The sequence below is a fragment of the Myxocyprinus asiaticus genome, chromosome 6 (assembly GCF_019703515.2).
Source record: "Myxocyprinus asiaticus isolate MX2 ecotype Aquarium Trade chromosome 6, UBuf_Myxa_2, whole genome shotgun sequence".
In the NCBI taxonomy this organism is placed as follows: domain Eukaryota; kingdom Metazoa; phylum Chordata; class Actinopteri; order Cypriniformes; family Catostomidae; genus Myxocyprinus; species Myxocyprinus asiaticus.
This window is the reverse complement of record NC_059349.1, coordinates 13,916,286-13,928,808: the sequence shown is the minus strand read 5'-3', so window position 1 is coordinate 13,928,808 and position 12,523 is coordinate 13,916,286. Positions and strand designations below refer to the sequence as shown.

At 37.8% G+C, this 12,523-nt stretch overlaps 1 protein-coding gene across 1 annotated transcript in view; it reads right to left on the bottom strand.

Annotated features, from left to right (window-relative positions):
• LOC127442474 (excitatory amino acid transporter 5-like) overlaps positions 1 to 11,159 on the bottom strand; it is a 40,359-nt gene extending 29,200 nt beyond the window's left edge. The window contains exons 1-2 of the mRNA XM_051700536.1: positions 10,768 to 11,159; positions 4,985 to 5,064 (exon numbers count right to left, since the gene is read on the bottom strand). Coding sequence (XP_051556496.1) covers positions 4,985 to 5,064; positions 10,768 to 10,902 — 215 coding nt within the window. The 5' untranslated portion in view covers positions 10,903 to 11,159. The remainder of the gene's footprint in view (positions 1 to 4,984; positions 5,065 to 10,767) is intronic.
• Between the last annotated feature and the right edge of the window lie 1,364 nt (positions 11,160 to 12,523).

Sequence of the window (12,523 nt, the reverse complement as noted above, 5' to 3'; positions counted from 1 at the left end):
AGACAATAAAATGCAAAGTAACCTCTTCAGTAATCAAAATACATTTGGAATGTAACTGTATTCTAATACCAACGATTTAAATTGTAACTGTAATGGAACAGTTACTAATATTTTGTATTTTAAATACATAATGCAGTTACTATGTATTCCGTTACTCCCCAACACTGCTAAGGTTGAAGTATTGTGTTTCTAATGCTCAGGTTCTCAACACTCTAGATACAATGAGTCTTTTCTTCAGTGTCGGGACCTGGCACCTGTGTTTTGTGCGTGTTCTGCATTTTGTGGTGTTTTGTCTTGTGTGTCTGGTGTCAGTATCCTGCCACTTGTCTTGTTTATAGATGGTGGCTGGGTCCTGACACTAGTGTTGTGAGTGCACATGGCTTTGTTGTGTTTCCTTGTTGACATGTTCCCACTTTTCAGTTCAGTCTTTAATGATACCCCACCCCCTCATTTACCTTGTTACCTTGTTATCTGTTCCACCTGCTCTCCCTCATTACTCTCCTCATTTTCTCCCTGTAACAAGGGTTCAAATGGGGAAAGGAGGAGGTGGGAACCAGCAGAACAGTCAAAGTAATATTTAATAAAACAAAAAGACACACAACACAAATGCACACATGGCAGCTGTGTGTGGCTCTCTTTCTCTCTCTCGAACTGTCACATCCCGCTGCACCTATCCCTCTCCTCGGATGATTAGCCCGATTGGGGGGCCGGGCGTGTGTAGAATGGGGGGAGGGAAAAAAAAAAAAAAAAAGAGGAGAGGGAAAGGGCAAGGCTGAGTGACAGTGAGAGAGAGAGAAGAGAGAGAAAAAAAACTTGCTCGCTGGTTCCCAGACACACAGTCGCCTGGTCCTCAACTACCACTCCACCCTCTGGCGGACGACAGCCGCTCCTCCCCAGGCAGACTGGAGCAAGTCCTCCGACCCCGGGTGGATGGAACGCCCCTCCGCATTTTGGCGTCTGGTAGGGAGCCCCTCCGCCCCTGGCAGCAGCTCCACTGCTCCAGGTGGCCGGCAGCGACTCCAGGCGGACGGCTGAGGCTGCTCCTTTGGGCGGATGGCAGTGGCGAGGACTCCTCCTTCCCGGGCTTCAGCACCAATGTAACAATGTTAAAATGAGCAAGAAGGAGCTGGGAACCAGCTGAACAATCAAAGAAATATTTAATAAAACAAAAAGACACACAACACATACCCACACATGGCAGCTTCGTGTGGCTCTCTCTCTCTCTCGAACTGTCACATCCCGCTGCACCTATCCCTCTCCTCAGCTGATTAGCCTGATTGGGTGCTGGACGTGCGTAGTCACGGCCCGGCCCCCCATCACACTCCCCTATTTTACCTCCCTGTGTTCTCTGTCATGTGCTAGTTCGTTTTGGTTTTTTTACCCTGTTAGGAGTCTACCAAGTCGGTTCCTGTCACGTCCTGTTTCATCTGTTCCAGCCCTGTGTTTCCAACCCAATCGTCTGATCTGCGCTGCCCTGGACTTTGGAGCTTTTCTCTTTGGGGTACTTTTTGTTGGTTTTTGTTCTGTTTTTGTTTAGTAAAGCCCTTTTGCATTATTTCTGTGTTTGAGTCCTCACCTTCCCCAAACCAAACCTGACAAATGCAAGTTTAACACCCATATAGCTTACTTACAAAACACAAATCTTCAGTACTAATTTTGATGTATTTCTATTTTTTTTTTATTCAATCTATTTTAATTTAGTTTCAATCTTGAACCATTTCAGTTAGATTTTGTTTTTAAAGGTTAGTGAATACTTAAAATAATCTCGTGAATCGGTCAATAAATGAGATGCAGCCTGACTGAATAAAGACATGTCTTATAATCTTCCAAAATTTGATTGATTTTCTCCATATAAATGCAATCATTCCACAACAACTGTCAACAATAATGACATGAAAAGATGTCTTCCAGTAGACTTTTTTAACAGATGAGAGGATTATCTGTCCAGCATCAGGCTCTCTGCTGATTCTCATGCTGAACATGGAGTTTGTATATTAAAATGTGAACTCAAAACGACAGGAAATTTGGAGTTGATTGGGACTCAGAAAGTTCAAATTTATTAAAAGGCAGAAGCTACATCTAAAGCACCTATATAGTTAGGTCACCCAAAAACCACTGAGCCTACATCGGTGGTCTCATATGCTAAATCAATCACATTTTGTTACTTTTTAGTGGGTGTCTAAATGAGTGTTTCTTCAACTTTGGGCACTTTTATGTCTCGGGGGTTGATTTTATTAGGCCCAACAATTTTCTTCCTTATAAAAATATATAAAAAATAATGTATTTGGTTAACAGGGAGACAAAAGTGTCAGTCAAGAGCTTGAGATGAAATATAAGACAAGTGATGTTTGAAGATAATAAAGAAAAAACAACAAACATAATTTGTGAAAAGATTATTTCTATGTGTGTCATTTACAGTCAATCTGTAATTTTGACAAAACATGCAAAAAAGTGGAAATACCAATTGTGTATTTAGGATACATAAAAAGTAAGCTAAATTAGCCTTAGTTAGACAAAGAAGTCTGACATTTTATTTAAATGTTTACTATGTCATTTTCACCACAAAAAGCCATTTAACACAATACACAATATATGGTGGAAATTACAGTGTGGTGGAAATATGATATTTTATTAAATGACAGAATTCTTTTGCTATGCATGCATGTCCACTGTTGGCACTAAATAAAAGAATGATGGAGTGAAAAGTGTGTTTAAGGAGAGTTTTAAGATCCACAGCGCCAAAAGTCACCATAGTTGAAGAAACACCCAAATACACTTGAAAATAGGCAAAACTGTACCTGAACTGGGACGTGTTATCATATGCAGATGTTTTAATTATGTAGCTAAACAACATTGCAACTATTCTCTGCCAAATGTTGTGTTTGTTGCAGACTTCGGTAAATAACCACAAAACCACAAAGCATTCTTAATTGGTAATGCGTTTTTATCTATAACTATGTATGTTACTTCAATTAGCTTTGATTCTCTTTGTATACAGTAAGATGGGTTACAATAAGTGCATGACACCATCACATTCCCATTATCTCAGAGCTATAATATCATAGCCTGGCTTTTGAAACTGTGCCCTAGAAAAAAGCCTTTTCAGTGCAACATGATTTTAACTTAGTACATCCTTGTAGTTGCATATGTGCATGGCCATTGATTAAAGATCAGCATCAATACTGAAACAAATGCACCGAGGGATCAGAAAGTGCAGGGCTGCCTTTGATTGTGACCACCGTGCTTATAAGATAATCTGGTTTCTGCTCTTGCTGGTAAGCAGATGGTGAAGAAACGAGGACAGAGGACCCTGGTCTGGCCTCTAAGCCCTTGCATACCATTTGATTAACATGTCTTTTTTATTTATTTTATTTACTTTAAACCTGCAAAATATTGGCAGAGACTTGAACATAGCATGTTGTGTCTGCAATGCAGTATGTGACAAGGTTGATTCCCATGTCCAAAATAAAACTACATGTTTTGCTGTGCTTTTGCTTTTGTGCCTTAATTCGAATTTGATGTTAAACACAGTTCAAGCTCTAACATTTAGGCCAACATATAGTGGAACAAACTGCACTATTAAGTCAGCGGCCATTTTCTGAGCATTGGAAGTACTTTCTTCCTTGATAGTGGACGTCATGGCTACCCTGCATGCGCAGTTGGCCCTTTGGCTTGCTCAGATTAGAGGTAATTACAAGTTTGACCCTCACGTGGCGAATACTTCTTGGCAGTGGATTCATGTTAACCTTCCTCACTAGTGTGTGAACAGGATGGTATATTAGGTGTCTGGAACACTGACCTAGACTTCTGATCGGTACAGGAATTATGTGTGTAGGGTGAAGATCTTTGCTGTTTCAGAGAATACAAGTAGCTTATTCCCACAAAACATACATAGCATTTGATTATTTGGTTCGCCTATGAGACGTTTTTGGTTAAGTTTCACAAGACACTCAACAACCAAAAATGTTTTATATCATTGATGTCAAATCTGGCACTACACATATTGAGGCACCATGTTTATATGGCTAGATATTGATACAGATTTGATTCATAACAGTATATTTCAGTTATGATGTCCATTTTGCTTACATATGAAAGAAAATTAAAACTAATGAAAGTTAATGTTGTTAATTATAAAGGGGACATTCTAACTAGGTACTTTACAAAAATAATGTCTTGAAATTGCATATACTGTATAATATGGCATATCCCAGATAGCAAACAAGTATTGAAATAATGAGCATGTTTACATGAGCAACAATATGCTGATTACTCCCAAAAATCAGCTTATTTAAAAAATCTGACAAAGCAAGAAAACTGTGTTTACATGAGATTTGAAATAATCGCGTTATTCTCTATTTTGGACGTCAAACCCTGAAGAGACATGCACTCAACATGTGCGCACATTGGATAAGCCTGTGAGAACACAGGTAAAGGTGTTTACATGCCACGCAAAATCAGCGTAATGGGCAAAAATCTACAGTTGCTGACCGGTTTATTCTTACGCCGTTTTTGACCTTACACCGATAAAGGAACGCCGTTCATCATGGAGTCAAATGGCTTTTTTACCGCATCCATGCCATGTGTGGTTAACATTACATTTTTATTTTTTATTGTTTTTGATCAGAACAGAAAGGATAATAAAAGAGACATTATTCAATGACAAATGGATTGAGTGGATCTCGTCTTTGGACACACAGAACAAGTCAAACCAAACTTTAACTTTTTTTTTAAACTGCATACGTTGTTTCTGTTTTTCAGAATTAGTGTATGAAGACAAGGAGAACATTTGTTACAACTGTCCCTATGCTGGGTACTGATGTGACACTACCCCGGGACAATTGTAACCCTCATTTGTAACATTCTGGAGAAAATCACCTTTTGTGTTCAATGGAATAAATGATGAAAGCATTTTTGGGTGAACTTGCATCTTGCAAAGAAGAAAAAGGGACCTCAAGAGGTAGAAAAGATATACACTTCTTACCTGGAGACCACCAGAGGCAGGATGAGCATCTTCAACATCCGCATCAGCAACTCCCCTGGGAACTGGAAGTACTTCACCTCCTTTAAGAAAACAGAATGACGTAAGGCTTTCACTGCCTCTTTTGGTGCACATAAGAGACATACTGAATACAGCCTCTTCTTTGTAAAATATAAACTTTATTCTACAGCTGATGTAGATTAGCAAACAATGGTTGAGGCTGAGTCAGTGCCTCAGAGATGGTCAAAACTTTCAGCGAATAGAAAGTACCAATTAGACATCACAGGTTGAAGTTTGAAATACTTGACCCTTATTTACATGTAAGGACTCTATAAGGATTGAATTAAAACTTCTGATAGTTAAAGCCCTTCTATTAGCCCAGGCTCCACTATATAAAGCTAGTTCATCAGGATCTGCATGATAGATATTTAAAAAACTGCTCAGAACTACCAAGACAAGTTCTCATGAACTTGAGCAGAAAGTAAATGATCAAGAGTTGAAACAAGAAGAGAACGACTTATTGAAGACCATATTGTGTTTGAAATGAGTTCAGCGGCCTGATGCTGGTGTTAAAGCGCTTAAAGGCCTGCATTAAAGGGGGAGGGACAGGCTTAGATCAGGGCCGTCGTCTTTGCAGCATCAGAATCAATGCTAACAGATGACTGTGCATTTGAAGCATTGCTATGCAAGCTGCTAATGCTAACATACTGTAAAAACAGCTGGCAGGAGGCTCATGCATCTGTCATGCAGAGTCTGTCAAACCACCATGTGGCATAATCTAAATGGACAGGGAGATGCCAGGACTCATTACTAAACATTACACTGGAGTAATATCCACTAAGGGGCCAAGAGCAAGTTGTTTTTTAGTTGTAAATTATGTAAGACAGTCAACAGGAATGCATTTTTTTTTTAACTCTACCCCCAAACCCCAACTCTAAACCTAACCGTCATATTAGAGGGAAGGTTAGAGGGAAAATAGAACTTCCAAATCACACTCTTCATTGATAATGTGAGCGCAATTACTTTCTGGTTTGAGGGACAAGAACTGGGTTTTCTGAGGCGGCTGACATAACACGCTATTAGTAGCGCCACAGGAAAAGATAAACACTTTTAAACTGATGAATAAATGTCTCATGGGAGATAGAGCTTGTCAATAACTTGGCAGAATGTGGTCAGTGTCAAGGTACTGTAACATTTATTAGCAGCATGTCAACTTCCTGTGTGATCATGTTGTCTTTTTATAATGGACGATTTTTAGGCAGTTGCTAGACTTTGACACTCATGACACCTCAAATCGCCAACTTTCATTAAAAATGGAGGACTTTTAAGGCACCAGTATACTTCAAGTGAAATGTGGACAAAGTGGGTAGCGTCATTTTTTAACAAAATCTGGTCAAAACGAAGGTGTTTTTGAGTTTTTTGCAGAGGTTCGAACAGCTCGCCAGCATAAGCTTTCAGGAAAAATTTGTACCGGTTGTTAAACACTTTACTACCATTGGTCCCAGGTGGGTGTGAACCACTGATGATGCCTACATTTTTTTCCACTTGATTTCTTCACTCAGTCACGATCAGTCAACATTAACTGAAATGCAGAGTTGCCGAACTGGTGCAAACTTACCTAAATCTGTACAATTTTTCACATAGAGACATTTTCCAATACCAAATCATGGGATTTTTACAATAATAGATGGTAACTGGTGCATATAATCGCCACGTATAGCGTATTAGCGTTAGTGTCAAAAATGCAGAACGTAAACATGTCAAATTACAAATTAATTATCTGCTGCATATATATTACCTTAAATCATCACCGAATGGTTACAACAGCTTCTTTTACTGATTTCATGTGGATTTATAGAATGAGACATGTAGTAATTGAGAACACATTTTAATGTCACATTGGTTATTGTTTTACATGCAGCCTGTTTTCAGAGCAGCATGCGTATTTAAAATTTAATTTAAATTTAATTTAAATTTAAAATTCGGTGTCCGAATGTTTGCAACTGGCTAGCTGTTACACAACTTCCAATGGTGGGGTGCACTCTAGTAAACACACTAGTGTCAGGTGCTCACAATGTATTTGCTAAAGTCTACAAGGTTAATGGTATTGAATCTTTGATATTCAAGAGTCTTGTTTGAGGCTGTTAGTATTAAGAAAACTAGAAATCCTCAGGTACAAGTCTATATTCTACTTTGTTTGCATAATATTGTTTATAGAATATTCAATACATATTATTTTTGGATGGATGGAAATTCTGACCATAAAGTCTACATATTGCTGCTGTGTTGTCTGTACCACCTTTCACAGAAACTGTTGCACCACAGTTTGAAAGATCCACCATGTTGTTGTACACCTGTCTATCACTGTAGTATCATGAATTTAAGATTTACCCACCCCTTAAATCACATAAAAAAATGTAAAAAATGTTGGTACCTTTACATGTGGAGCAGACGACCCATTTCTGTCCAAGTGGGTGGTTCTTTGCCAGAATAATCAGCAATGTGTATCAGACTTTATGCCAATACTAAAAAGTCATGTTAATTACTTTGGAAAACTGCAGCCTGATCCCATGAGAATTACGAAACTGAGGCGACATTTTAGCAAAATTATGTTTTCATTACATGTACTGCTGCAGTTCCAAGGTATAATGTCCACTGTGTGGCGCTTAAAGCAATTTAAATGTTCTTCCAAACAGATGAGGTTTTAAAGGTAAATGCTTTATGGAGTTTTACTGTAAATAAGAAAAATCTACCTCCATATTCTAAACCTTAAACCTAAACTTAACCGATAGTATCATAAAAGCAAATATGGAATGAAAAATGCAATTACTAAAGCATGTCACTTTGTGATGCTTCTATGACAGATTTGGCTCATGTGTCAACGCATATGCTCTTCAGGACTCGTACCCCAGTACGAGCTGCAAGTGCAACCCTGCACTGCAATGCAAACGTTGTTTGTATCGTCAAGCACTATGGTGAAAGTGAATAAAATCATCATTAATGTAGCGTTTCTAGTGTTCATTTCACCAGGAAACTGATGCAATATGTATATAAATAAATAATAATAAATAATTTTCCAAAAATGTAGGATGATTTTATGAGACCAGGTTGGAAAACTCTATATCAACACAATGTTTTAACCAATAATGTGTTATAAAATAAAAGTTTTCTACTACAATGTACTAAAGTAATATTAACCTTGTGTATAATTTAAATTAATTTAAACCGACTGATCTCAGTTCAGGAGACTTTGTGGTGTCAGTAAAGGGTTAAACTTTCGACACACGGAGTCATGTGACAAAACAACATGCCGCTGACCACAGCAGAATTTGTCTTTAAAAAAAAACGGCAACAAAACTACATCTGGTAAGACACCTAATTAAGTTTTAACATTGAAACCTGTTTAATTCATAAGATTAGAGTCTCTAGTTTCATCTGATATGCCATCTTTAAAATTTGAGAGATTTATCATGAAACACTATGCCGATAAACACAATGTACACTAATGTGTACTGTAGCACATTTTTTCCTTAGAAATCCTATATTTACAGAGAATTTTCACATTGAGAATCAATGGGTTCATCCAAAAGCTGAAAAATGTTCAGAGGCTTTTTATGGAGTTAGGATGAAAATAAGGTGCATTTCAAACTGATCTGAGACCAGTGCAGACAGACAGCACACTGGAGATTAAATCATTCACTAAATATGGAGCAAGAGAGCATATCCTATAGCTCTCCTATGAAGCCAAGTGCATTCACTCATAATAAATGACCAAAAGTTCAGTTTCAGGCTGCAGATGATGTTTGGCAGATATGGGACAATGATAATCAGTACATAGATTCAAAATGTATAATGTATAATTTTATTTTAACACGGTTGGCAGTGATTGGATGATGCTGGCCATTATTTTGAATCAGAATTAATTATGCTCATTTCTGATGTAATGTCTGTAATGTCTCAAAAACATGAATAACCAACACTACTGGAAAATCATAAATAATTTTATATATAAAAAAAAAAAAAATGACTTCTATAGCTTGGTATATTTAAAATGTCATAGTCCCGCTGTCCACGTATGTTGCCATCAATTTCTAGGAAAACTATTTTGTTTTTGTTTTTGCTACTAGTTACAAATCAAAAAGGTAAATGGAAAATGCACACAACAGTCACGCTTGGGTCTCAGGAGCATAAAAAAAAAGAAAGAAAACATTATGCATTTCCAGATCCAAAAATCACAAAATATCCTGAAATTGAAATGAATCAACTGAGAGATTGGAGAGATTCCCCAAGTGTATACATTTTCCCACAGACTTTAACTACTGGTATGAATTGTCAGTAGACAAATCTCACAAGGATCAAAAAGAAATTATTCTTAAGAGAAAAAACAAAAAGTATACAAACTGTAACTTTAGAACTCCCTTGTACTTTTGTTTGTTTTGTTTTTTTTTGCACTCATCTTTCCAGTTCAAATTATTGTTGAGAATTTGTAAGTATAAATCTTTCAATGCCTCAAATCGTAGTGTTTGAAATCAGGTTCACCGTTTTTCTGCCACAAGTAAGAAGGGATCTGAATTCTCAAGTACTTTCTTTAGTTATACATTCTCCACTTGTGCACTTAGCATTTCTTACAATGTCTTTGACATTGGAAACTTAATTAACAACAAAAAAAAAAAAAAAAATAGTAAGACAACGCTAAGTGCACAAGTAGAGACAAAGAGACTTTCAGAGAGCTTCACCTTTGCCAGCTAGCAACAGATCAAGGTGACCTTAGCTTCTCTTTTTATAAACCTCATGATAGGACTAGATTGAATTCAGCTTGAGATAGATGAGAAGATGTGATGAGATTTTCAACTTGAGATCCTTAATGCAGTAGTGCTTCAGTGTTTCTGTGTGATGGACTGATAATCCCCTCTAGCCAACTGGGCGGCTGAGATATCATAATCACAGAGAGTTTTTATGGATCCATAGAATCAGCTACTGAAATTGATAGACACAATACAGTGGACAGGAGTGATTGTCCATTATAGTCTATCAACGAATGTGGCACCTTTAATTTAAGTCTAGCTTAAAGGATCTCTAATTGATCAAAACTGATCAATAACTACTCAGTTTGAAGTACAAAGATCTCATTCGTAACAGCTTTTGGGAGACCTATTTGCAGGGATTGGGTTGTGTATCTCTGCAATTTTCAAGCCTTCTAAAGCAACTTTCAGTTTTTCTTTTTTTTTTTTTTTTTTGGTGAAAAAATATATAAGAGATAATGTCCAGTCAGGTGGTCATTATCACACAATAAACCTAGACATGGTTATGGGTTATGTATTTTGGTATAATGACCAGCTGGCTATACATTATCCCACTTAATACATGGCTACTTACCAAAATAAATAATAAATGGACATGAAACATTTATTTGAGATTTGAGAATATATTTTTTTGGAGAGAAGAAAGAGACCACAGAGTGATATGAGAGACTTTAAACTAGCACACAATCCATGTAGGAAAGTAGTTGATTGGGTCAATGGTCAATTATACAGTTTAGCTGTCATTATAAGAAAAATATCTGACCACAGAATTGACAAATCAGAATCAAGAATTCCAGAGAACCATGCTATTAATTGAGAAAACATTTCAGATCCAGATCCAGCAACCAGATCCAGCATCTTCAGCTTTCTTCACACTTTGAGGTAGATAATCAAGTAATCTATTCCATGAATTAAAGTCATAGGGAAGACATGGAAAGGGTGACTGTTACTGGGGTTCAGCAGGTTTGGGAAACACATACTAACCTGCTCAGAGAGGTGTTTGGAGCGCAGGAAGAAGCCCAGTAGGCATCCAATAACCACGGCCAACACTGACAAGATGAGGAGGCCATTCTGTTGGCACACATTCTTAACGCGGCTCCACACCTCACCCAATGCCATGGTGACTCCGTCTACCACCCCGTCAATCAGCCATACAAACACCCAGACCCAAGAGTTCAAACTTCCAGGGGGAATGGAGACAAATGGACATTCAGAAGGAGAGAACTTAAAATGAGAATGGTAGAGCCAGTTGTAGATAGGGTGGTATTGTACGTCCCCTTAAGAAAAAGCACTTGATGTCAATCCACAGATGTTTACTTCTTGCAAGACCAAAGCCCGTAACACTTTCCAGGCACAAACACACTATCCTTCTAACACTCTTTCTCTCTCTTCATTCTGCCCCACCACACCCCCTTACCCTGTACTTCAGGCTGGCCAATAGGGGGCTCTGCGACAGCTGGCGGCATTGTCCCTGAGGTTAATACCAGCGATCCTATTAGAGCCGCAATGCATTAAGCCGATCTGAAGATGGATTAAAGATCTCTGAACAATTGGAAAGGGGATTGCTTCGTGTATGTGTGAAAAAAGATTGAGAGAGAGAGAAAAAACATGGAACAAAACAGAACCAACATGACTCAGTGTAGTTTAACAGCAGGGGGATTAGGCAGAGTTGGCCAATGTGGGCATGGATTGGGGAAGATCCACCAGTGTTTGCAGGTGTGTGTTTTTCGATGTGGTTTTGCACCCTCCAGTGGTTGGTGGGCATCAGTTACTCCATCCATTAACTCAGTATGTATTTAGGGTTCAAGACAGGAAACAGCCTGTGCCAATCATGACACACTGGGATAATTTATAATCCTAATCCCACCAAACATGATCTTGGTTCAGAGGAGCAGACGGAGGGTTTGCTAATGACTGACTCAAATATATGAACTCTTAACATGCACACAGGCAAACAAACAATTACACACAGGTTTTGCCTGATCAAAAAAAGCACTGAGAAATAAAATTTTGTTTTAAGAAAATAAAACCCATCTTTAGGATGATTAAGATTATTTGTATTGTGATCTTAAAGGGTAAGTTCACCCAAAAAAAAAATTCTTTCATCATTTACTCACCCTCATGCCATCCCAGATGTGTATGACTTTCTTTCTTCTGCAGAACACAAAAGATTTTCAGAAGAATATCTCCATACAATGCAAGTGAATGGTGGCCAAAACTTTAAAGGTTCATAAAGCATATTAATGCAGCATAAAAGTAATCCGTATGACTCCAGTGGTTAAATCCAAATTTTCAGAAGTGATATGATAGGTGTGGGTGCACTGTAAGAAAAAAAGTGCAAAATCTGTACCTTAAGGGGTACAATGGCTTGACACTGGAGTACCTTTTAAGAGGCAAATATGTACCCTTGGTGACTAACTTTGACCTCAGTGATATGGTACTATAATGTACCCTTGGAAAAGGTGCAAATTTGGCCTTTTAAGGGTACTGCCCCAGTGACAAGCAATTTGTACCTAATGAATGGCAAATTTGTACTCAATAAAGCATATTAAAAACAGCCAACTTGATGTATTATCACATTTATTTAATAACATGAAGCATTTCATAATTTAATATTTCTCACATTTTTGTTCACAGTGTCACAGAATTAACACTTTAAACATCTCAGAATCACAATTTGTCATCAAATACAATAGGATACATATAAAAAAAATGTTTAGCCATTTTGCTTTAAAAATAT